The sequence below is a fragment of the Molossus molossus genome, unplaced genomic scaffold, assembly GCF_014108415.1.
Source record: "Molossus molossus isolate mMolMol1 unplaced genomic scaffold, mMolMol1.p scaffold_m16_p_1, whole genome shotgun sequence".
In the NCBI taxonomy this organism is placed as follows: domain Eukaryota; kingdom Metazoa; phylum Chordata; class Mammalia; order Chiroptera; family Molossidae; genus Molossus; species Molossus molossus.
The window spans coordinates 233410420-233436949 of NW_023425344.1; the positions used below are offsets into that span (position 1 = coordinate 233410420).

Below are 26530 nucleotides of genomic sequence, written 5' to 3' on the forward strand. Positions count from 1 at the left end.
CTCTGGGCACACACTGGTGAATAACACAGCAACGCTGTCTGACCTCGAAGGATTTGCCAACAGGGAGACCCAGATGAAACAAATATTGTGAATAATCAATGGTAAGAAGTGCTGTCGAAGAAAAATACAGAGGTGAGCGTAACGGGTGGACCCAATGTACTGCAGGGCTAGGCAAGTCTGGGGGAGGCTGGGGCACAGTGGGCCTGCGCAAAGGGCGGGCCAAGGAAGGCCGTAGTGAACGCAGCCGGGTATGACTGACACGGCGCTTACACAGACGCCTCCTGAGCCCTACCAGCCCTGTCCACTACTCCAGCCATTTCAGGAACATGAATGTGGGAAGTCTAGTGTTAAATCTGTAGACAATTGGGTTGCTAGCATTTGCACTTAAATTAGAAGCTCTTAAACACTGAAATCAGGGCAAGCGGCTTTGGTTGTGAAAAACTGGAGGTCACTGTTAAATAGAATCCTTGAGGGTGGGGCTGAAGCTGGTTCACATCACCCCCCTAAGCCCACAGTTAATAGCAGGAGTTATGTACAGAGAGAAGGTATTTAGAAGCAAATCAAAGACTGAGGATTTCCATAACTAACGGTCTATTCACTTCCAAGGTTGCTGGTGCTGCAAAGAGAAAGGAATCTGTGGCTGTGGCAGGTGATCTCCAAGACAGTCACCATCAATTCCTTCCCTCCGTGTCCACGGCGGATCCTCCACTGGAAGGCGGAGTGGATTCCTCTGCCAGCACCCCTTCAATCTGGGCGGGCCTACGTGACCTACTGACAAACCGGATGCAGGGGAAATGATGTCTGGGAATTCCAGGGCCACGTCCTAAGAGGCCTTATAGCTCCATCTGGGCTCTTGGGACGCTCATTTTGAGGCAATTTGACAGATGCTAAGACCCCCGCGCCCGCAGAGGGCGGTGCTGACCAGTCCCCCCTGTTGAGGCCCGCGGTCCAGGCACCAGGCGCCAGGGAAGGAGTCGTCTTGGATATTCTGAATCTGGAAAATGTCAGACAGGAAAATGTTTAGGCCCAGTCACCCCAGAAGAGGCCCCAGACAGGGTGGAGCAGAGATGAGCAAACCTCGGTGTGCTCTTGATGGTTTCTGCATGCTTTGAATTTGTAAAGTAGCAGGAGAGGCCTGCAACTCCGCTTCAGCCACACGTGCTGAAAATAGAACTGTGTTAGCAGGACCGGGACAAGCTGCTCATGTAAACCGGAGAACGCTGTGCGTTTCATTGCTACTCTTTTCTGTTCTCCCCACAGCACTGCGCCCACACCTGCATTATCCACTCATTCCTGGGAATGTAGCCAAAGAAACCCAAAACAGGAATTTGAAAGAATATATGCACTCCTAGGTCCACGGCAACATTCTTTATAACAGCCAAGATTGGAAGCAACCCCAAGTGCCCATCAATAGACAATTGAATAAAAAAGTAGTGAGATTATATATATATATAAAATATATATGTGTAATTTATATATATAAAAATATATAAATAATAGAATATTACTCGGCCATAAAAAAGAATAAAATCTCACCTTTTGCAACAGCATGGATAGACCTAGGGAGTATTTTGCTCAGTGAAATAAGTCAGAGAAAGACAAATACATATGATTTTACTTGTATGTGAAATCTAAAGAACAAAATAAACAAAACAGAAATGGATTCATAGACACAGAGAACAGACTGATACTTGCTGTAACTACCAAGTACAAATTGGTAGTTATAGCATAGGGAATATAGTCACTAATATTGTAGTAACTATGTATGAGACCAGGTGGGTACATGAAATATCGGAGGGGGGGCACTCTGTAAAGTACATGATTGTCTAGCCACTATGCTGTACACCTGAAACTAATACAGAGTAATAGTAAACATAAACTGCAACTAAAAAATTAAAAGTAAATAAAATAAACCTCACCGTGTTGCATTAAGGAGACAGCTTAGCATATTACTTAAGAACCTGGGTTTTATAGTCAAGACCACCTTTTATTTGAATTCCAGTTTTATAACTTCTAGCTGAGTGACTGTGAGCGAGTTGCTTAACCTCTCTAAGCCTTGGTCTGTTAAACGAGAGTGACATAAATAGTACGAACATCATGAAGTATTTAAGATTAAATTCAATTATGCATGGAAAGCACTTAGTCCTTGTCATAGTCGCACTGTGGTCAATCAATCAAATGGTAATGGTGATCCCCAGAGGACAAGCGCCTGATCTTACTCATCTTTAAATTTATTGTACATTTCAAATTAAAAATAAATAAATTTATTGTACGTGTTGGTGCCTGGAGCATAGTAGGTGATTAGTAAAGGCTGATGAATGAATGACACCGTGGAACACTATGTTATAAACTTTAAAACTGACCTTTTTAACATAAAGGGCCATTTTACCAGTAACTTATTTGGAGACAAGCATTTTAGGACAGTGGAATGTGTCATTCCCACCAGGAAGTCCTAAGTAAGAGTGGAGTGTCAGTGAGAAAAAAAGTCAATTCGATTGCTTTTGGCATTTAAGATCTCCAATGGCTGGATCATTCGGTATAAGCAGTCTTGTGATGCATGTGCAAAGTGAGTGACTTGCCCAAGGCTACCCACCCACCTGAGGACTAGAGCCCAGTCCAGATCTCTTTACCCCCTTACTATGGCATCCTTCCCTTCTTTCTTTGCATTTCAGGGCCATCCAGTGGGGTCAGGACTGATCACTATTCTCTTATCCAAAAGGATTGGGCAACCCAGGAGAGTCAATGAGAGAACCTGGGAAAGTGCAAGACCCAACTATAGGCCACGGAGGTTGTGTTGAGACCTTTCCCTTATGCATCTGTCTCATCTGTCATCATGACTCTTGCACTGGAATGGTGACCAGTTAAAAAGCCCCTTTCATTAGTAGTTATAGGTCGAATGTGATGCAATTTAGCTTTTCTGTAGTGAAGGTTTGTGGTTTTATCCCAGTTCTTAAACCTTTCTTCTACTTCACTGGTCTAAGGCATAAAAATGGCCTATTCCTAACTGACTTCACTGTGTTGTTGGGTGAGAGATAATAGCTTCTTCTTTGGTTTAGTGAATGTGGGTATGCAGTGTATCAATTAAGTTAGTTACACAGTTTTAATTACTTTTAAGTCTCAAATGAGTGATGAAATCTAGATACCAATTAAGCAGATTTAAGGCTTCTTCAATTACTTTTTTTCTTTCCTTTGAAACAGTCAAGGCTGCTGTTCACAGCTCCAGTGTGGACACTTCTCTCTTCTGCAGTCATCTTAGGGACTATGGGGAAATAGTTTGTGGTTCTCGCCCCTCTGTCCTGGCAGTACATTTGCATGTAAGATGTCACCAGCCAAAGAACATTCTTCAAATAGTATGCCAAAGAAATAACATAGATGTGCAGGCTGGAAAAATTCCAGTAAGTTCTTCACTAGTAGTAAGGGGAACAAGACCAGCTGAACAACAACTTCTTCCCTCTCCTCCCTTGTCCAACCAGGATTAATTTCTACACATTTCAAAAGATTTCATTTAAAGCAAAAACAATCAATCGAATTCTTGTAAGAAAAAACAAATGATAGGCAAGGGTGTGGGAAAGAGTGGGGGAGCCTGGTGGGTGTGGCTCAGTGGTTGAGCACCCAGGCACCAAGAGGTCACAGGTTCGATTCCCGGTCAGGGCACATGCCCAGTTTGTGGGCCTGATCCCCAGTGGGGGGCATGTGGGAGGAGGCCAATCAGTGTTCTCTCTCATCGATGTTTCTATTTCTCTCTCCCTCTTCCTTCCTCTCTCTCTAAAATCAATAAAGAAAAAAATTTTTAAAAAACAGTGGGGGAAATCCAGATGTGCAAATTCTGAAACTCGCAGCTGTGCTTCCCGCATCTTGATATAACTGTTTCCAAGAATGGCAGTTTCTGTTGTTCACATTTAAATCTTGAATCATGCAAAACTCAGTGACTTAGTCTTTATTTTCAAAGTTAGAATCCTTATTTAGGGTACTTGAATCTCATATCGAATACTTGCAAGACTTAAGAGAAATGCTTTTAAATTCTGACAGGTGTTCTATGGAGTTCAACAAGAGGCAGAGAGGAGATCAAAGGAAACTGGATTGAGCAACAACTGAAAATATTTATAGGAACTTCTGAAGTCAATTAACTGACCACATTTTACTCAACTTACATGAGAAAAAATTACATCGGATTTAAAACACAATTCAGCATTAACACTAGGTCATGTTTAAGAGAAGTTAATCCAGACCAAAAATATTTGGCCATGAGAAAATGAGTTGTGCTCAAAATATGACACTAACAGAAAATTACAAGGTTGGTGGAAAATTCAGGATCCAATCCTAAGGTTGTCTAACCTGATGGCGTCCACCGTAGCGGCAGAAATGACATGGGAAGAAATAGAACGCCTCACAGCTGCACTTCCTTTGGAATTGGGAGATTCTAAAGCTCATTTCATTTCTACCTGACTATTCAAGTATTTGGTAAATATCCCGAAAGCAAGAAATATTCCTTCTTCTGATTCCCCCCCTAGTTTCTACTACAGAAATTACTTCTTAATGTACTGTAACAGAGTAAAAGCAAATTTCAAGGCTGGTGTAACCAATCAAAATTAGTGGCATAAAAAGTTAAAGGAGAGAGGCAGTTTCTCATCAAGTCACATCCAATGAAGACAGAGGACTTATGTTAATGACTTGTCAGAAAGGGGCTCAAGGGGAAAAGGCATGTCCCGGCAGGGTGAATGAGCAAACTGCTGACTTAAGGCTCTGGTGGCTGACTTCCCACAGCTTTCATTTTAGCCAAGGTCAGTCAAGGACATCTGGGGTGGCTGGTTGTGCTCCCAGAAGTAAAATCTGAGATCTAGTTTCTCACTTGCCACAATCTGCATCATCAGACTTTCAATCCATCAATCTGATGCTTCTAAGCTGGAACATTTTAGCTCAAGTTCCTTTTTGAGTTAGCTGCTAGGAAGTTAGGGCCAGCTTTGCAAGCCTACTTGTAGCATGCATTTGTGTGCAAAGTGCACTCCTGCATTAGTATTTTCTTTTTCATTTGCCTTTTACTTAGATCATATGACTTATTCTATATAAATTCTATCTCTGTATTATATGCGGCTCTGTAAGCTCTTAATACCTTCTGGGACAAGGTAATGCATAAACTAATTTTAGATACATTTACTGTCATCAGGATGAAAGTGGATCATGCTCACTATGTATCATAGGCTGATTCAAGTCAAAGATGTGAGATTTTAAAACCTTTCTTAGCTAATTCATCTTCTCTCTAGGGTAAGACTCAACTTACAGAAACCTGTATTTCAGGAGTCAAAAGTAAAGGACAGATGGATTCAAACTAAATAAATGTTTCCAGAGGCTTCTCAAATTCCAAAAGGTTCATTAAAAATGGAATCATTCAAGTTCAAAGCACAGTCGACTAGAAAGGTGCTCGGTCTCGGTATATTATAGCACACAGGGTAACCAGAGGTGGAGTCTTTATTTCACAAGGTTCAAGATACAGTACAAAACAAATCTGTACATCTCTCTATTAACAGGATTTGTTTACACAATTATATTACACTTCACCAGCCTTTATACCGTATTTAATTAAATACAAAATAAATTTACAAAATGTCTACCATGGTGCTCTTTCCAATGCCAGCTTATGGTCTTTCAAAACTTCCCCTAAATATTGATAGTGGTTACACCTTGATCGTTTCAACATTGATTTCTTTCTTTTTTTCTTTTTTTTAAATCAGAGAATAGTGTCAGCTTGCTGGTCATTCCGATAGGAAAACAGCACCTGTGAGATGACTCCTTGCACACAACCAAGACGTCCTTGTCATGCATATAAAATCAGGTGTTTACTTGTGCAAATAGTCACTTTAAAATACAAACCTTCTTGGGATATTTTAAGTCTTCTTGAAATACCAAGTGGAAGGAGAATTTTTGCTTCTTTTCAATGACTTATATACATTAAAAATCAGGTAGTACCTCAGACAACATGGTATTCAGGAATTTTATGTTTTCATTTATACTTGAGAGCAATGACTGATAAAAAATATCTTCATGAAAATAGAAGTTTCTTTTGCTTTGATTATTCCTTGAACACCTCTAGTCATAATAATTGTGCAACATGTATTAAATTCACTTTCAAAACAAATACTAGATTTCAGTGGGGCAAAGGCAGCCCAGTTGCCTTTCCTGGCAGGTAAAGGGCCTGTTTCATCTGAAGCATTTTATTTTGAAATGTGCATGTGAAATGTTAGTCCAAACCTCTGTACAGGAAGTGTTTTGCAGATGTAGCCAGACAATAAAACACATGCTACACACACGAAGAGTTGTGGTCTTCATTAATAGGCTTGCATGCATACCTCCAAAACACCGGTTTGAAGAACAAATATGAGGAGCAAAGGAGGAAAAAACAAAGCAAAAAGCAAAAAAAAAAGCAAAAAAAAATCCTATGCGAAATACTTAAGTTTCCTGGAGGCAACAGCAGCTCTTTAATTAAATAAAGCATCAGATCATTGCCAGATCACAAGTTAAAGCTTCTACAACTTCCCAGTGGTACTGAGATAAAACAGCTCATCAGTAAAATTCACCAATTAAACTTATGTGCATAAGGGTAACACATTGTCAAGAGTATTAAGATTAATACAAGTTCATCTTATTTAAGTGTTAAATAATGAACTCTGAGAAATAGGAGTTTTGAATTACTTTTTCTGTGCCCTTGAATAGTAACCAAAACTAAGATAAGCCTCACTCAGAAAACAAAAACTTCAAACACAGAAAGAAAACCTCCAAACATCAATCAATGCTACCTTTGCAGAAAGAAATGGAAGTGAAACGCTCTCAAGACTCTGAAACAGTTGAGTGAACCACCACAAATGCACGAGCGAGTATCGGCTAAACAGTTATGCTGTCGTCACCTCTAAAGGCAGAAGCCAGACGAGAAGACAGGGCAGGAGCGAGGGGCTACCATGGAGATGGAGCTGCACTCTACCTGCTAACTCTATTTGCTAACATTGAAACTCCTGAATCCTGAAGTTAGTTTAATGTCACTGACACTAACTAGCTTTACTTACTTACTGTCATTTTATTCAAATGGATACCATTTGATTAGGTTAAATATCGAGATTATTTTAGGAGAAACATCAAACCCAGTTCCTACTGGCTTGGGTATCGTGAGAAGGGGGCAGAGTATCTTGAGACAGTCATAAGGACTGATGTCACAAAACCACAGGAACTAAGTTATTTTAAATATACCGTTCAATTTTCCAGTAGCAAAAGACCTAGGGTAAAATAGGAACTGGAAAAAAGCCAAGAGTGGGGTATTTAGAACATACACAATAAAAAGGACGTGGCAAGGGGCGAGCAGACAGGAAGCTTGTGCTGGTGAGGAACACGACCGCCCTTCCCAGTGCACGCTGCCATATGACACGTTTTTTCAAATTTGACAGGAGGAAGTAAAGATAGAGATAAAAATGCTGCGGTAAAGAAGAAATTAGGTGGATGACAGAGGGAAAAAAAGGGAAGTTTGGTCATCTTAGAGGTTTTAAAACTTTAAATCAACTAAAACAGTTCCTGTTTGAAGTGTGGATCATGCCGATTCTGAAGGGTGGGGAGAAAGGGCAGTAACGACCCCCACATATCCTATCAACTACACTCAAATCTCTGAGTGTAAGAGATCAAACATGTTGTAATATTTACAAGAGCTGCCCAAAATGGCGTTATACTTTTTGAGGGTAACATTTCCTGCCTTTCAGATATGCTTTTAGACAAATGGTTCTCGTTGTGACCACTTCAAATTTGAAGGCAATTATACTCTAAACAAAAAATGCATACAACTTCACATTTAAATCTAATGCTAAATACAATTCCAACTTCAAGAACCTAAGTCTTGCCACTCTTCAAGTTTTCTGGCAGATGAGGAATTATGGAAAAGGAGCATATGAGGTCAGTGGGCCGAGAAAGCGTGCTCAGCTACAAATGTGGTCTCAGACTAGATATAGGCTGGTGAACACCACCATCTGACAATGAAAAGAAATACAAATTCCAATTAACTGTTTCATCTGTATGATATGCCAAGTTCTCCAGTTTTCTTCATTGCTGTTTTCTATACAATTTAACCAGAAAGGTCTAAGACAACTAGCCTTGATTTTCCTAGTGTTCACAGAGCGAGGGTAGTGATACGATAGCTAAGCAAGTGGCTGACTTTCTACCATCACATAAAACTGCAGAAGGAAAAATCCACCTGAACAGTATGAACAGACTTTGGCTTTCCTCAACCACTGAGTTTCATACACCTTAGATTCCCTGTCTCAGCTTCATAATGGTAGTTGCTGTATCCTGTATCTTGGCAATAATACTTCATACTTAAAGAATTCAGGAAGTGATCTGTTCTTTTGCAGTAAGTAATGCAAACTAAATAAATCCTGGGAACAACTGCGTCAACTTTTGGGGCAGGGTATCTATGACCCTGGCATCCCTCACAGGGTTCTATAATGTTGCTTTCTAATTTCCCCCATCAGTCCAGCCTCTGGCTTCCAGATCAAGGCTCTGTGTACTCTGTGTACTCAAAACCAACAAGCAAAACACATGAAGGAAGTAGGTTGGGCAAATGCACAGTAGCTCAAGGAGTCAGTTCACAATGTTTTATAGGTACTCCATTCCCCAAAAATAAAGTTCACACACAACTCTGTAACAAGCCCTTTCAGTCTCTGAAGGAGAGAAGGGTGGTATAAAGTACGACAGTCACCAGGAGTTAGGAACCTCCCTTCCTTCCCCTTGAAAACAACAAATGTACTGAGTAGTATACTTGCATGTGGATTGGTAAAAGTTTGTGTTGTGGCCATTTTGAAACACTCTGAAGACTTTTTTTTTTTACTTAAAAGGCAAGTTCTATTTCCAGACTTCCAAACGTGTCACGGTTAAACCTGCAACTAATTGGGTTTTCCTTTCCCATTTATCAGTTTTTAGTGTCAATACACAAGACCTTAAAGATGGTTGATCGCAGAACTTATGCATGTTGAGAGAATGACTAAAAGGACCCAAGAAAGACAGCTGGATACAGTAGATGTTACTCTGAGTGTCTCACGTATGTTTCCAGAACAAAAAAAAAAAAGGAAAGCCACAGAGTGCTGTTATTCCAAACAGCACTGAAATTCAACTCTGTTTAGGTAAGAGTCACTTATCCCTGAAAATAAAGGCATCATGTTCTAAGCAGCTTTAGGAATTCAATGCTTCCTTGTGCCTCTTCCAGGAGGTGGCCACTGAGCCAATGTCCCAAATCAAACGCAGGTGTTCTCTGCAAACAACTGCCTTGGTTGTCACTGTTCGAGGCTGGACACGGTGGCTGTTACTGTGGTGGCTGTTGCTCTGGCGGTCCGTCCTGCTGCGGTGGTGCCGGCCGTGGCCCTGGTGGCCTGGGTCCAGGCATGTCTTGGTGCTGCCTCTGCCTGTACGCTATGACTGTGCCCAGCAGCAACGCAATGATAGTCATGAGGTAAAGGTCCCACTCGGGTCCCAAAAGCTGGTCCATATCAAGCTGGGTGAATATATCTCGAATCTTAATGGGAATAATATAAAAATCATTATGATCACTAAAATGTCAGAGAAGAAATCAGGAAAATTACAAATTAGAGATAAATACAAAACTTATTAAAATAATTGACTTTAGGAACAGTTTGCAATGTGTGTGTGTGGTGTTTTTTTTGAAAGTTTTTAAAAGCCTTGAACTGAAACTCAAAAAAATAATGTGTCTCAGGAATTGAGCTACTACCTCATAACAGTTGACTACGTAAAGTGTCTGCAGGGTTTCTTCCCATCAGCAATCTAATGCACCCACTCCCAACCATGTCTTTTTATTTTTTTTATCCTCACCCAAGGACATTTTTCCATTTTTTGTTCAGATAGAGTGGGAGGGAGAGAGAGAGAGAGAGAAACATCGACGTGAAAGGGACACATCAAGTGGCTGCCACCCACGCGACCAACCAGGGCCAGGGACAAACTACAACCGAGGTACACTACAGGCCGACGCTCTAACCGCTGAGCCAAACCGGCCAGGGCACTCCCAACCATTTCTCACAGAAAGATCTGAAAGAACACTGCGGACCATGGCAGGTCAAGGGGGAGACGTCAGCACCTGGCACACCTGCAACCTCGTGTGGTGACGGCACACCAGGGAGTAAGCTCTGCGCCAGTGACAGCAAGGCTGTCGTGTTACTTCTCTCTCGTAACTGGAGGCGGCAGAATTCAAATGTTTAATGGCAATGAGTAATGCCTTCGAGTTAGGGTTTAACTAAATATTTAACACCTGACTTTGAACTTAGACGTTATGTTCGTAGTCATTGTTCTAGGGCCACTGAAGAGATTCCCGTTATTTTCTGACTGCCACTCACAAAGAAAGTAGGCATGGCCCTGGCCGGTTTGGTTTAGTGGTTAGAGCGTCAACCGATGGACCAGAGAGTCCCAGATTCGGTTCCCACAAAGGACACGTACCTTGGTTGCAGTCTGTTCCTGCCCCGGTTGGGGTCATGTGGGTGGCAACCAGTCGATGTGTCTCTCTCACATCGATGTTTCTCTCTCTCTCTTCCCCACTCTCTCCCTCCTGCTCTATCTTAAGATAAATGCAAAAATGTCCTCAGGTGAGGATAAAAGAAAAAAAAAGTAAGTAGGTAGGCATGGTGTATAATCCTTTGTGTTTAAATAAAACTACATTTAAAAGGTCCTCATAATATATAGATGTAGGTACAGGCACTATATGTTTTTGGAAAGATTACAAGAAACTATTAACTGTGTTTCCTGGGGAAGGAATGGTCATGGGAGATTTTGGGTTTCTCTGACTATGTGACTTTTTGCTATCAATACTTACTACTTTTTTTTAAAGGTACAAGATCTACATGGTAGGATTATGGGGCATTTTATTGGTTTTATATTTCTGTCTTAAAAAACCAATGGAGATACAATGTATTTGTATTGTATGATCAAATCCTAGACTGTAATCAATAGTTTACTAGTCTTAAAACAGTGAGAGACAGAGTTGGAATAGTCCCGACAGAGGAACAGCAGGCTGTCACACTGTTGGCTTTTTAATGGAAAGATCCTTTCAACTAGCAATTAGCAAGGGGTACAGCATGCCCTGGAACATACTACCAAGCAGTTATAAATGTGTCATCACAAATGCATAAGCCATCAGAAGGGCAGAGTCTAACGACTTGTCCTCCGGAGCCCTACACCTGGAGGCCTTCAGTAGCATGGGCTGGGGCTGCAAAAAGGGAAGTCAAATTTCTCTTTACAGATGCTGGAGCAGCTTGGACTGCATTTACGTATCTGTGTAACATAGGAGGGAACCCATTCTGGAATCCAATGCTGAGATGGTATATCCACCTGTTCTGGAAAATGTTAACTAAAGCTTAACATCATCTTTTTCTGGTCCAGAATGAATTAAAGCTAAATAGCCCTTGTTTCTGAACAAGTCATTTTAAGACTTTCAGAGTCAAATCTGTACTAGTTAATCCATTATGAGGAACTAAAGATACTGGAAAGAAAATATAAAACTGGAGAACCCAAGAGCACCTACATGTAAGTATTGTTAACTACAGCAGGAAGTTTTGAAGAGAATGGCTAACCCATCTCCCATCTCGGTTCTCCCTTTAGCTTATTTAAATAGTTCAAGGTATTTTTAGAGAACAAAATTCTGGTGGTGGTTTTAACATGTTTCATTATCACAAGAATCTGAATACAACAGCCTGGGCAGGTTGTCAGGTTCTACTCCTTTCTTTTCTAAATTATCTTCTTTTTTTTTTTTTTTTGGTACGTGCCCTTAGTGGGAACCGAACCCGGGACTCTGGTCCGTAGGCCGATGCTCCACCACTGAGCCAAACTGGCCAGGGCTCTAAATTATCTTTTTAAGGGAGGTCTGAGTCACTGAAAAGCACTAAGTCACCTGATTTAATGTTTACTGATTTTAGTTAACTCCTGTTTCAAATTGCCATTGGTTGGCTTGGGAAAACCCAAACCAGAAAACACCTGCATCAGTGCAAACGCTTTCGCTTTGGGAGCCAGCTGTCAAACAATACCTGAAAACTAACTGCTGCGTGGCTACACCCACCCCTCACCTGATGAGGGCTGCAGGTATTTCATCTGGGGGAAGAAGGGAAGTGACCAGACACTTGCAGGATACTCCTCCCCTCTCCCCGCAACATTTAAAATAGAAGCCTCTGGACTGAGGTTACATCATCTGTATTTTAACTGAAAGAGGCAAGGACCACTTACATTTGTTTCCCGTATGTACTGCAAGAAATAGACGACACCCAGTTTGCAGAGCGCCAGGAAGACTGGTACTTGTGCATCTGGGCTGGCTTCGGCTGCCATGTCATAGAAACGTTTGGCAAGGTGAATATCCTATAAGGTAGGTAATAAACCAAAATTCGTTTCTTGTTAAAATAAGAATACTTGTTTTTTAGTTTATACATTAGGACAATTTATTTCACCTTTCAAGTTTCATTTTAAAATTTCCCTTACCTAAAAAAAAACAACCTCAAGCTTTAACTAGGTAATATTTCTTTAATTACCTAACTGCTTAATTTGGACAAATTTAATTGAAAATTTTTAAGACTTCACTCATGTTCCCCTGATCTGACCTCCTCTTGCTGTGCAGATGTACTGCCTACAGATGAAGACTTTCAGAGTTAAATGCTGCCCGGTCTCACACCTACACACAGCACTGTTACCCTGGGCATTTCCAACAATCAGTGTCTCTCTCACATTGATGTTTCTCCCCCCGCCCCCTTCCCACTCTGTCTGAAGATAAATGGAAAAATATCCTCGGGTAAGGATTAAAAAATAAAAAAGTGCACAAGATAATGTAGTTTTTCAAAATTCTTTAAGGATACCCAGGCGAAAACTTAAGACCATGGGTCTAAAAACTGTTAGATTTCACTAGGAAGGTTTAAGAATCAGAAATAAGGGGAACAGGGTGGGGCACTGTGTGAAGAAGGTGAAGGGATTGAGAATTACAGATCGACAGTTACAGACTAGTCATTAAAGTACAGCACAGTAAGTACAGTCAATACTATTGTGATAGCAATATGTATAGTGCCAGGCGAGCACTGGAAATATCAGGGCAACAGTTTGTAAAGTATGTGATTATCGAAATCACGATGCTGTACACTGGAAACTAATATGCAATAATATTAAATGTAAACTGTAATTGATAAAAAAATTTTTAAAGAAATCAGAAATAAGTTTGTCAATAGCAATCGTCTTAATTAATTTCAAAATAATTTAGAAATGACAGAATTTGTCTGATTATGGGTGGACAGTTTCTCAAACGAGGAGTTTTCAATAGAGGCTGCACTACATTTCTATTTTCGTGTATCTGTTTTAATATCCTAAACATAACAGCACAGATATCAATATGTGTGTGTGCTGGAAGATGAGAGATGCAAGGTTAGTCCCTTGAAATATTACAAAACTGTCTCATAACTTAGTATCTAAAATCTAAGCACATTCCGAAGAAAGCCTATTTTCTATAAAAATGCAGCCCTTTCTCCCAAACCACCACTTGTATTATTCAAACATTCACTTTGCAGCCACGCTCACCTGCTTGATGCCCAGTCCCTTCTCATGCATGTATCCCAGATTGAACATAGCTTGTGCACTATGCTGCTGCTCAGATGCTAGACGATAATGAATAAACGCAGTCTCGTAATCAACGTCAGTGCCAAATCCATAGAAATGGTAGTCTCCAAGCTTAATTCTAGCCACAGTATAGCCTTAAACAAAAATTAAATGCAAAACTTCCAATAAGTGTTTAAAACAAGACCACACTGTTATTTCTCTTCTCTTCCAGTTAACATGCTTACATAAAACAGAATTGTATTTTGTAGTACACAAATTTTACAACAAACCCTCGGCTTTGTAATAGTCAGGGTGAGGTAAAACAAGGTGGGGGGGTACCCCCCTATGTTTCCAATAATACTCTTTAAATGGTCATGCTCTATTCTATGATGTCATTTATATTTTAAAATAGTTCGACTGGAACTGTTTATGCTTGAAGAAGGGATGACTGGCACACAATGTGGAGAGTAGTGTTGTGAGAAAGAACTTTTCAAACTCAAAACAGTGGAGAAGGTTACAATCTATTGGGTGTTAGACTCATATTCTACTCTACATTCTAGTCAGTGTTCATTCACGCAATACACTGGGCTCAACCTAAAAACCAGACAGTGAACCATAGCATGACATAGATGTCTAGTACAAACACCTTGCAATTCAGTTTAGAAACCCTGGGACTAGAACTTCCACTTTAAGAATAAACTTCAATCACGATGCAAACAAGTTAAGTAATAGTATCTCTGCTTAATTTTAAGGTGACGAATGACAGGATTTAATTTTTATGGGAGAGTAAGTGAAACTCCTGTGCTTTAAAGGAACCAAGTGTTCACCTTGCGAGGCGGCCCTGTTCCAGTGCAGCAAAGCTCGGGGGTACGTTTCATTCTCCCCGACGATCGTGGCTTCTCCTACAGGGAAAGATGTAACACAAGCCAGGCATTGAAAGAAAGGCACCAGACTGTTAGGCTTCATTTGAAAACTAGGGTGACTATGTGGATTTAAATAAGAAGTGGGATATAACAAATATTAAATGGAACAAATATGGTATTAAAATCACACAGGTATTAGAGTAAAATACTGAGCTCAAAGGAATCACTGCATTTAGGACAACACTGAATTTTGCAACGTGTCATTCACAGAATCAATAATGCGACTGACTACTTAGCCACTTCTGGGATCCACATCCTGCTGGAAAAACAATGTTTTGTATCTGTTGTTCTGTGAAAATGTATTTGCTGAAAGCGGTCAATTTTATGGTGAATGTCAAATCTATTTCTACTGACAGCTCTGTAACTCTAACTTGGATGGCTTAGAGATCCGAGGGAAAATAAAGTACGCATGGGTGGCAAGTTCTGTTTACAACAATAAAGAAGTTTCTTTGTGGCTCTTCTTTTTCAACAGGTAACCTGATGTGAACCCTTGCACTCCGAGCCCAAGGCAGGACGCCAGTGAACCTTACTCTGGTCGAGAATGAAGGCGGCGTTGCTCTGGGCCACTTCATAGCCTTGTTCAGCCAGCAGGAGGTACTGGATCACTGCGGCATTGTAGTCACCGTCTTTATAGCTGTTATAGGCGGTCATAAGCCTCTCGGACCAACGGCCCCGTTCACATACGTTCTTAAACAACTGTGAGAACAGCAAAGAAAAAAAATCAATGAAAGAATAAGAAAGATGGCCAGAAAATCATTTTTCACATCGGCCACTTGAGTGTTAAGCATGCTCTTAGAAAGCCTGGCAATTTTACTACGTATATATAAAAGTCTGGGATGGATAGTTGAAGTTTTCACTTAGTCTTTAGAATAGGTTATACAAACAATAGCAAACAATTATATACCATTTACACTGGCCAGACACTGTTCTAGTGATCTATATACAGTCAGTATTTTAGCTCCCTTAGCCTCCCACGAAGTCCCTGCGGGAGCACCCTATAAGGGGAGTCCTATCAACAGCCCCGCTTTACACGCGAGGAAACTGCAGCAGGGAGAGGTTTAGAAACTTTGTACGCATTTATCAGTGTCACTCTAAAGTGCCAGTTATGAGCGCGCTAAGGACGACAAGTTCCAGTTAGGAGACAGTAGCGCCCCCCTTTTAGCATCCTAGCGTATGCTTTTTGATCCTATGTCTCAGACACTGTCGTATGTGCTAGAGAGACAGCGGGCACAATCGCTGCCCTTATTAACACTGATTCTATTAGGGAGGGACACATGAAATAAGTAAGTGTGACGGTCCCACACAGATCCTCAGTCTTCCCTCACTATACCACTGCTACTAGGCTGAGTCTGTTTCTACTCTACAAGAACCCACACAAAGAAAACCAGAATTAAAGTGGTAGACTTTCCTACTAGGCAAACTGATTTCCTGTCCGGGAGTTGGTGGAAAGCCCTACCTCCACGGCATTGTGGCACGACCGCATGACACCTGTGCCGCTGGCGTGCATCTGCGCGAGGTTATAGAAGGCCAAGATGTGGCCTCCCTGAGACGCTAAGTTAAAATACTTCAAGGCCTGTTTATAATCCCTCTTGACTCCAATGCCATCTGTAAGGAAAATCACATGAAGGGTCAGGAATAGTCTCAAATAAGATTTAGCTGAAGCATCAGAGAAGTAAAGGAGTAAAACGAAGTAAAATTCAGAGTTCTAACTCAGGAAAAATGTGAATCCTATTAATACAGATCTATACATTAATACACATGAACATAATTCACAATAAAAAGCAAGATGCACAAATTACTGAATTGGGAGAACATTAATCAGCCAGTGACATCTAGTGGAAACAGGTAGCTTGGGTCTCGGTGTATTCATCACTAATCCCACTGTTACTTACTATAGTACATGGAGCCAAGCTGGAGTTGCCCATCCACCCAGCCTTGTTCAGCAGCTTTCTGGAAATACTTCAGTGCCAGATCATAATTCTGCAAACAAGATCATCTCATCACACGATCACATGACAAGAAAGCTGAAAAGGCTGACATCCTCCAAAGTCAGGAGGTTCTTTCATTAAAAAGAATTAACTAAACATACAACATATTCTCAAAGAGCCATTAAAAAAAAAATACCTTCTAATTTTTATAACAGGTAATATTATACTTGAAGTCATAGGAGGATTAGTATTTGAGATTTTGAAGAAAAGCAAATTGAGTTTTTGAGGAACAACTACATGTTTGCTCCCATAAAGCATAACCACCACCAGGGGAACACAAGGATGGATGTAAGAAACAGTCACATTGACACTCAGGAGGTTTCTGATGATCTGTACAGAGCAGTTACATGAGGCAGAAGCCTGGCTGCTTTGAGCTAAAGAGTGAATGGTAGCAGCTCATATAGTTCATTCTTTGGAAAACTTTGGCTGTGCAGTGAAGGGCCGCAGAGAGGAGAGGTGGTAGCTAGAAGGGCAAAGAGTAGACCAGGAAGCCTTCCTCCTCCTAAATGGGAGAGACCGCAGCATTTTCTCAGGTTTGACTGAAGAAGTACAAGGGAGATGTGTCAGTCTCGGAGGGATGGAAGAGTAGGCAGGGTAGAGAGCATAGGTGGAAGGTATGAAACTATGTCTTCAGGAGACGGTCCCAGAGACAGCCACTCTAACAAGGCAGTTGGGACAGCAAGTACAGGCTGTGGAGTGGGAGGGAACCAGATCTTAGACAAAGGGATAAGGTTTATGTTTGGTTATAATGAAATGGCCTGCCTAGGCTGACTGGAAGCTAATTAAGGACTACTTCCCTACCTCACCAGATGACTACTTGTTAAAATCAGAGTGTTAGACGGGAAACTTACAACTTGAACTCCTCTCCCGTAGAGGTAAGCCATTCCAAGCCCACTCTGTCCAACTGGGTTGCCCTGCACACCAGAGACAAAAGAGTGAAAGAATTCACTACAGAGTAGGCAAGACTAAATGCCTGCAAAAGAAATACTTTACAAGCATTATTTTCTATTCAAAACAAAATTTTCTCCTTCCCATCAGGCTAAACATAATACTGACTTTTAGATATTTGGGGGCTTTCAATAATTTGCTGGGAAAAAAAAGAATAGTAAATTCATTTAGAATTAAATTTTGGTGACTTACCTTATGACTATCTGTTCCATGAATTTCCAATATAAGACATAACGAATATGCACTTCATCTTTTAAGGACTAAGAGTGGTCACTTTTTTTGGTAGTTTTTCTATTAGTCACCTCCCTCCCCAGTCAAGGAGATGCCATGGGGTACAGTTCACAACCACGTAATAACAGCAATACTGGGATCAGGTGGCAAAGATATGCTCAAGACTACTGGGGTGTCACAAACCAAAGAGAATCATTGTTTTGAGACTTAAAAAAGAAAAACCTAAAATTCACCTACACTCCGAGGGACAGAAGGCATCTTCAAAAAAGCGGTGCAGCAGTCCTTTGGGAAAACTCAACTGACACTGAGAACTACGGTAACAGGTAGCTGACTAGAGAAGTGTACACAATGGAGGCATACAGGGTCTTAAATATTCATAGGTCACTTGCTCTGTGGCAGAGAAAGCCTAAATTATGTACAGTGATTATCTAAAGTACCCAGTTATGTCAGCTTTAAACCTGAAGTTGCAACACAGATAAGATAAATTATATAACTCTCAATTCAGGAAATCTCTCAATGAAATTTCGAGAGAGACTTAATATACAATAATCTGATCCCTATAAAAAAAAAAATTGCTTTTGCCCTGGCCGGTTTGGCTCAGCGGTTAGAGCGTAGGCCCGTGGACCGGAGAGACCCGGATTCGGTTCCCGCTAAGGGCACGAACCTCGGTTGCAGTTTGTCCTCGAACCATGTTGGAGTTGTGTGGGTGGCAACCACTCGATGTGTCTCTCTCACATTGATGTTTCTCTCTCTCTCTCTTCCTCCCTCTCTCTCTCCTTCTCTATCTGAAGATAAATGCAAAAATGTCCTCAGGCGAGGGAAAAAAAATTTGCTTTTTATTGGGAAGATTTTTTTCTAATCAATTCATTCCCATGAATCGTATTTACATAAATGTTTTCAATAATTTATGGCATGACTTGGTGATAACTAATCCTTTAATATAATAAACATGTTTATTAGAATAACAGTAATAGGCACACATTTGAATGCATGAATCACAAGTTCTTACCATGTCAGCAGCTTTCTTAAAGTAGTGAAGGGCTGTCTCATTACTCTGAGGTACAATATCACTTCCCTCTGAATACATCTGGAAAACAGACCTCAATTTTATTAAGAGCTATAACCGTCTCTCGAATTACAATTTTCTCCTATTTCATCTCATTCTGGTTTTTGTTAGATCTCATGAAATCTTTGAACAAAATTAAAAATTCCCCACAGGGTATTTTAGAATTAAAAACAACCTTAAAAGTCGACACATTCTATGTCATATCAAATTTATGAATTACGTAGACATAAATATTCAAAATCAGTTTCTAGATCAACCTCAGGAGAAGAAATCTTTAACCCCAAGAGGAATCTCTTTCTCCCTCTACCCCAGGCAGTTAATCAGTGACTGAGCATGGAAAGGAGAGCTGTCGGCAATGGGTTTTCCTTCCTCCTCTACCACTACTCCCCCCGGGACAAGATAAGGGCAAGAAACAACTAAATGATTATTGTAAAAGGCTTTAAGTACCAAATGGTTAGAATGTCAGGTATGGAACATGATAAAAAAAGAACAGAATGACTAATACTGTTTCTATCCACATACACATTCATGACAAAGAACATTTTTGAAACAGGGGTAGTTAGTAATTAGAGCAAAAATTGATAAGCTCAAGTGAAAAGTTCTTAAATGCTTAACAAGAACAGTAAGGACTACCACTATTGTCTAATGTCTAAATGTCAAGTTCTCAGGTCCCAATTAATGGTGATCATGTGGCGAATGCTGATTAGATTTTTCTATTTGGAAAAACTTTTGAGATATATTCCATCTGAGCCTCCTAACTGTAGGATTTGGTTACAGATGAAAATACTGACTGTTTACACTAGAATAGCTTTCAAAATAATGAAAAAGGAAGTCATGCGGTTGTGCCATGACATGGAATCTATTGGTTAGGTCTCTAGACGTAAATGTTCAGGAGAAGAGGACTGCACTGAAAGGTGGGTCATGGCTATCTCATTTAAGACACTAAAAAGGTCTGCAGACAGATTCCAACTGAATCTAACCTCTATTCAGCATGGGAGTTAACAGGCAATTATGACAGACCAGCAAAAACCTGACAGCATCAATTCCTCATTATTATGTTTGATACATGAACAGCAGGAGCTCCGATAGTGGTAGCTAATTTCAGTGGGGAATTAACATACTGATGAGCAAAGGCTATGTTATGTTTAAGTCACCTAGGAAACTGCCTCTGAATAACAATGCCTTAAGACAAGATAAATAACCTGGCTTTGGCAATTTTATTTCCAGTTTATTTTTGAAAAACTGTAGATCCTGAACACAATATGTACTTACTCTGCAAACACCTCTTGCTATTACATCATACATTCACTGATGTACAGTACCTTTCCCAAGAAGGCCATAGCATGTGAATTGCCGGCATTCGCTGCTAAATTGAAGTAGTCAAATGCTCTCTGTAAGGAAAGAATTTAATAAAATAATTAGCTTTCAATAGAATCTGCCCTTGGCTTTTAACCAAGATAATTATTTCAGGAACAGTTATATGGCATAATCTCAGTTTAAGTAAATGGTAACATGACATCTATTGGTTGCTCGAAGGTAACCCCCCTTCCCTCTCATATCCAATTCATCACTAAGTCCTGTTACCACCAAGTACATCCTGAATGCATCTCCTATCCTCCATCACAGTCTAGTCTAAGCTACATTATCTCTCACCTGAACTTCTAAAATACGCCCCTGCCCTCTAAACCGACTGTTCTTATTTTTTTTTTATCCTCACCTGAGGACATTTTTTTCAGATAGAGCGGGAGGGAGAGAGAGGGAGAGAAACATCGATGTGAAAGGGACACGAGTGGCTGCCTCCCACACGACCCCAACCAGGGCCGGGGACAAATCACAACTGAGGTATGCGCCCTGACTGGAACTGAACCCGTGACTCATTGGTCCGTGGGCCGATGCTCTAACCGCTGAGCAAAAACAGCCAGGGCCAAAGAGACTGTTCCTAACCCTCAGCATGCGGGTCCTTCCAGCCCCTGCAGTGCGGCAGGGAGTGGACTGACGCGACCAGAGACAGCGTATCTCAGCGCTGTCCCCTCCGGCCCCTGCGCTCTGGGCACCCCAGCCGTGTCCTCCCTGCTTCGGGACCTATGCACAAACTGTTCTTTCTGGCCTGGAATAATTTTACCTCCAGGCTCAACTTACATGTCAGCCACCTCCCAGAGACAACTGTCACCTCCCACTCATGAATCTGTCATTGTTCCTTTAATTCTCTGTAGTAACAATCACAACTTATTACAGATTTTTTGGTGTGATCATTTGAAAAATATCAAATGCTCCTATTAAACCTGAAGGTCTGTAAGGACTCAAGGAGCAAAGCTGTTCTGTCCAGCACTGTATCTGGACTGCTTAGCAGTGAATGGCACGAAGCAGGATATTTTTTGAATATATTTATGTACTAGGAAGTCCTTTTCTTTCTTCTTTGAAGCCTGTGAAATAATATATCACTGTGTAGTTCCTTCATAGGTAGGCAGCATACATCACCAAGAATATTTTAAAACTTGTGTAAAATATATGCAGCAAACTTATTCAGAATTCTGTCCCCTCACCTGACATTATTAACCAGTTTATCTGATGCTTCACTGGCCTAATGACATACATTTTAATGATTTAAACACAATAAAAGCTGTCAAAATGCCGTCTGAATTTTTAACAAGCATAGATATTTGGCATAGTTTTGTTGATAAGTGTATTTTTTTACAATCTGATTCTTAAAGTTGATGGGATATGGTATATGACATAATCTTCATTAGAATACTTAATGGCATGGGAGAAAAACTAAGTTTTATGAGTCTGACAAGCACTCACAGAGACGTTACTATGTGCCAGGCACTGTCAGGTGCTGGAAAAAAAGTGGCCAAAAAGGCAGACACAGCCCGTGCTCTTTTGGACCTTATGTTCTAGCAGAGGAAACAACTTAATTAATTTATAGTGGACAAGGGCCACAGAAATATAGATTTTTAGAAACCCTAACTGTGGCACATGACCTATCCCTGGAGTGGTGTTGGGGTCAGAGGAGAAATTAGGAGAAAAGAGATTGCAGGTGAGTTCTGGAGGATGACTAGGAATTAGCTTTGTGAAGAAGGGGGTGGGCCATTTACTCTAGACGGATCAGCTAGCATCCCAGAAGCCCTAGACAGAGAGGTCCTTGATACTTTCAAAGACCTGAGAAAGGTCCGTGTGCCTGTGACTGAGAAAGCGAGGGGCTGGTGAGGAAAACAGAGATGGGTCCAGGGCCTCGGAGGTCATTTTAAAGGCTTTGGTCTTTAAGCTACTAGAAACTGTGGACCACTCAAGAGTTTTAAGCAAGGGAACCACACGATCAGACATATGGTTTACAAAAACAGGCTACTGTGTAGGAAATTCACACAGTAGAGAATTCACTAAAGTGACAGGTGTACCGATGGAAAAAAAGGGGATGAGATGGTGATATTTAGGACATAAAGCAGACAAGAGTTGATGACCGGATATAGATCTGACCACTACAGTTGTATACTCCTAATTTATCATAAACTCATCAATGAATTTTCCTCCATTCTATGAAGTATTTTCTAACAGGAGTTTCAAGACATGTTTCAATCACATACCTGTAGAAGACAAAGACACTATTTATGTAATGAGAACTAGGTTTTAGTATTAATAAAACTTTCTCCGCCCCTATGAGGTATAATCACATTTTTCTTCTTTTGCCTCCTCTGGGGTTAGTTAGATCTCGAAAGTTCACTTGTGATGGCTGTCTTACTAACGCAAGCCTGACACTGTCACTGACTTATTAGCAAGAAATACTTCTCCAGAGGTACTTCTGCCACAAGAGGAGGTGCAGAGCCCGAGGAGCAGGAGCGGTACCTGATGATTCTGCTCCACTCCACGCCCCCCGTGCAGGTGCAGCTGTCCCAGACCGACCTGAAACGGCAGAAGTGAGGCACAAGTCAGCGCCGCGTCTGCAATGCGAGTACATGAGGCGAAGAAGAAATCACTTGGTCAAAAAGAGGTTTCTGTTCGTAACTCAAAGATTTAGTTTTAACTCCTGAAGATACTATGCTACTTTAATCTACATTTTTTTAAAAACTAAAAATGTCTTTTTAAAAAATATATATTGTTGAAAGTATTACAGATGTCATTCTTTTCCCCTCCATTGATATCTCCCTCCCCACTCCACTCCCCGCATATATGCATATAAGTTCGTTGGTTTATCTCTTCCTGCCCCCTCACCCCCCATTCCCTCAGGTCTGTCAGTTTTTCCTTTTGAAAAATATCCAAGGATATTTTTCTACTGATTTTTAGGTAGAGTGGAAGGAAAAAAGGGAGGGAAAGAAAGAGAGAGAGAGAAAGAAACGACGATGGGAGAGAGATACATCAACTGGTTGTCTTCCACACAATCCTGACTGGTGCCCGGGATCGAACCTGCAACCCAGGTACGTACCCTTGACTGGGACGCGAACCCGTGACCCTTCAGTCTGAGGGCTGATGCTATAACTGCTGAGCTAAACAAGCCAGGGAAGTTTGTTCTGCTTTTAATATAAGGTACTTTTCTGAAATGGAGGGGAAATAAAAGCATTTCCAGACAAACCAAAACTAAATTTGTCACCAATGAATCTACTCTAAAGGAAATACTAAAGAATGTTAATTAGGAAGAAGGAAAATTACCCTGGGAAGCTTGAAGATGTAGAAAGAGATAAAGAACAATGGAAAGGCAAATTTGTCAGTAAGTCTAAATTATATGCATTGTATAAAATAGTACCTTGTGGGGTTCAAAAATATGTAGAATTAAAACATGTACACATTCAAAACAAAAGAAGATAAGAAAGAAGAGACAGAGAAACCTGCAAAAGTAAACGACTGCCGGAATGGATAAAAAATAAACAAAACTAGTCACATGATGCTTACAAAAGACATAACTTAAACATTAGAAGGCTGAAAGCAAAAGGTAGAAAAGGTAGTCCGTGAAAGTAAACTCTGTGTTTTGCATACTCACAACTGTAAACCTGCTTTTGCCCCACACTGTATAAATCAAAACTGACAGAACTGAGAAGGGAAAGAGAACTCCTCCTTCAGAGCGGGAAATCCAAACAATACTGTCCCAGTACTGGGCGGAAAAAGCAGGCCAGCTCAGTAAGGGTTCAAACAATAGGATGAAGAAACATAACTGTTGACACACAGAGAACACTACACCCAAAGAGTAAGATTCATATCTCCTTTAGCACACAGAGTATTTGCCCAAACTGACCAAGTGACGGGGCATAATGCAAGTCCCAAAAAGTCTCAAACAACTCAAGTCATACAGAGCATATTCTGATCACAATGTTTCAACTAGAAATCAACAAAAATCATTTAAGTAAAAAATCCTCTTGTATATGGAAACCAAGCAATTCACTTCTAAAATACACAAGTCAAATGAAATCACAATGAAAATTAGAGCTAAATATAATAAAAATATGACAATAGAAGAATATATTCCACTAGATATCAAAATCTATAAAAGCTATGAAAATTTAAGGCAATAATGGCACAAGACATACAAGAATATGTGCAGAGCATTACTTGCAATAGCCCAAATTTGAGAGGAATAAAATGGATAAATGAATTGTGGAATTTCCAGACAGTGAAAACCATATAGCAATGCAAATGAATGAATTACAGATACATGAAAAATATAGGTTAATTTCAGAAACATAATGCTGAGCAAAAGAAGCTGATTATTTTTCTGTTTTTTTTTTTTACATAAGATTTGAAGGTGCTAGAAGTCAGCTTAGTGGGTTACCTACGGGGAGGAGGAAGGAGTAGTGATGAAGAGTTCCAAAGAGGGGTTTCTGGGGTGCTAGTTATGCCCACACAAGAGGCTCACTTGGAGATAATTCACTGAGTTGTACACTTCAAATTTGTGCACTTTTCTGTGTTCATGTCATAATTTAATAAGAAAAAAAGAAGAAATGATATACTATATCACACATGGATTTTTTTTTTAACTTGAGTTTTTCACTTAATACATTGAAATCAGCTTTCACATTAAATAATATTCTACATTTTTTAACAGCTCCATAGAATTCCATTAATTGGGGTATCATTTGAGCTAATTCCCTACTATTGGGCATTTGGATTATTTTGAATTTTAATTGGTTTCTAATATAAAAGAAAGATGTTTAATAGAACAAGATAACATTATTAAAATTTCCATGAGCTAAGATTTGGATCTTTTACTACACTGTAGATTTTTTTTGGTTTGTTTGTTTTTTTACTTAAGACTCCCTTCTGTTAGTCTTAAAATGAATTGTTCTTGAAAAGTATCTATTGCTCCCTGGCCGGTTTGGCTCAGTGGTTAGAGCGTCGGCCCACGGACCAGTGAGTCACAGGTTCAATTCTGGTCAAGGGCACGTAACTCAGTTGCGTTCATCCCTGGCCCTGGTGGGGTCATGTGGGAAGCAACTGGTCGATGTGGCTCTATCACATCGATGTTTCTCTGTCTCTCTCTCCCTCCCACTCTATCTGATAATAAGTAGAAAAATATCCTCGGGTGAGGAGTAAAAATAAAAAATAAAGTACCTATTGCTAATTTCTACATTTCTGAGTCAGAAAGAAATGTAAACTTAATAGGAAAAAAGTGTTGAAGTTCTCTTTTATATTATAATGTCATCAAAATAACCCATGAAACAACAAATTATATATGATACTTTGATGTATATCATACATTTACATTAAACATGACTTTCTGTTCTTCAAGTTGAGAAAATTACGTACTAAGGTGAGCAAAGGAAATGTGGACAGTTCTGAAGAGCATATGAAATTCCAAATGTTCCACAGACATTTTGTTTAGAGAAAGTGACAGTTTTGTCCTTGGTGACGCCATGAAGAACCTTCATCACTGTAATGCTGCTCCATTCAAGCAGCGGTTTTCAATTGTGGTGCACAGTCAAGCCACCCTACCAGCTTTTAGGAACCAAGAAGCCTAGTCCACATCCCTGAGGAATCCAAACGGAATATCTTGAGAGTGTGGGACTAGTGTGTAGCTAATAATAATGTAGCTAATAACTGTTAAGAGCTATAAAAATGTTACTTACAGATATAGGTGCTTGCCCCAGACACTGTAATACGCAATGCATTAAGACAGTACATAAGATGTTCAAACACTTACCTGTGCTTGTACATCACCCTTTTCAGCTAGGAACTGGTAATACTGAATCAAATCTTCCTCTAGCATTCCACTGTTCATGCCTGGATTTTCCACCTCGTCCGGCAGCCGTATCCTCTGTACTACTGAGCCTCCTGTCAGTGAGATATCACTAGCAACTGAAACAGGGAGACAAAGCAATGATGTGGATGAAAGTCAGGATTGTCCCACAGAGAGGACAATTCCAGCTGCCAAATGTTGACAGACACCATGTTACAGGAAACTGTACCGGAGGTAGTCTATAGGGTACAAAACAGCAATCTAAAGTAAATTTAGTTTTTCCCACAAAATATTTAAGAAGTGGAGCCTACAGTAAAATTTAAAGAAGGGCATGTATTTCTTAATAAACTAGTGGAAAGCCATTTATGACATTTTAAGTAGTACAATAAAAATAGATGTATTTAAAATTAACTGTTCTTTTTGGTTTGGTTTAGTTTTGTTTTGTTTTGTAAAGTGAAAGGTAAAAACAGAGATACCATGATTAGCAACGAGACGGTAATGAGTCAGTGCGGATTCACAGCTCTGGAGGACTCCGATGCCGGCCCAGTATCGGTAACCCTGTAACACAGCCTCACGTGAGAAGACAGCAGTTTCCTGTGCTTCAAGGCATCTTGTTGGAACA

The 26530-nt window shown here is 40.3% G+C and overlaps 1 protein-coding gene across 3 annotated transcripts in view; it reads right to left on the bottom strand.

The window, feature by feature from the left end:
* Positions 1-5463: 5463 nt before the first annotated feature.
* The window catches only part of SEL1L (SEL1L adaptor subunit of ERAD E3 ubiquitin ligase), a 46671-nt gene continuing 25604 nt past the window's right edge, over positions 5464-26530 (bottom strand). The window contains exons 9-21 of one of the 3 annotated variants that reach the window (XM_036262400.1): positions 26385-26466; positions 25873-26027; positions 22590-22646; positions 20072-20140; positions 18693-18770; positions 17356-17418; positions 16409-16496; positions 15973-16121; positions 15047-15212; positions 14421-14495; positions 13576-13748; positions 12247-12375; positions 5464-9538 (exon numbers count right to left, since the gene is read on the bottom strand). In XM_036262400.1, the coding sequence (XP_036118293.1) occupies positions 9329-9538; positions 12247-12375; positions 13576-13748; positions 14421-14495; positions 15047-15212; positions 15973-16121; positions 16409-16496; positions 17356-17418; positions 18693-18770; positions 20072-20140; positions 22590-22646; positions 25873-26027; positions 26385-26466 (1494 nt within the window). In that variant the 3' untranslated portion in view covers positions 5464-9328. Of the gene's footprint in view, positions 9539-12246; positions 12376-13575; positions 13749-14420; positions 14496-15046; positions 15213-15972; positions 16122-16408; positions 16497-17355; positions 17419-18692; positions 18771-20071; positions 20141-22589; positions 22647-25872; positions 26028-26384; positions 26467-26530 lie in introns of those variants that run through there. The other 2 variants (XM_036262392.1, XM_036262409.1) reach the window with 2 other exon arrangements.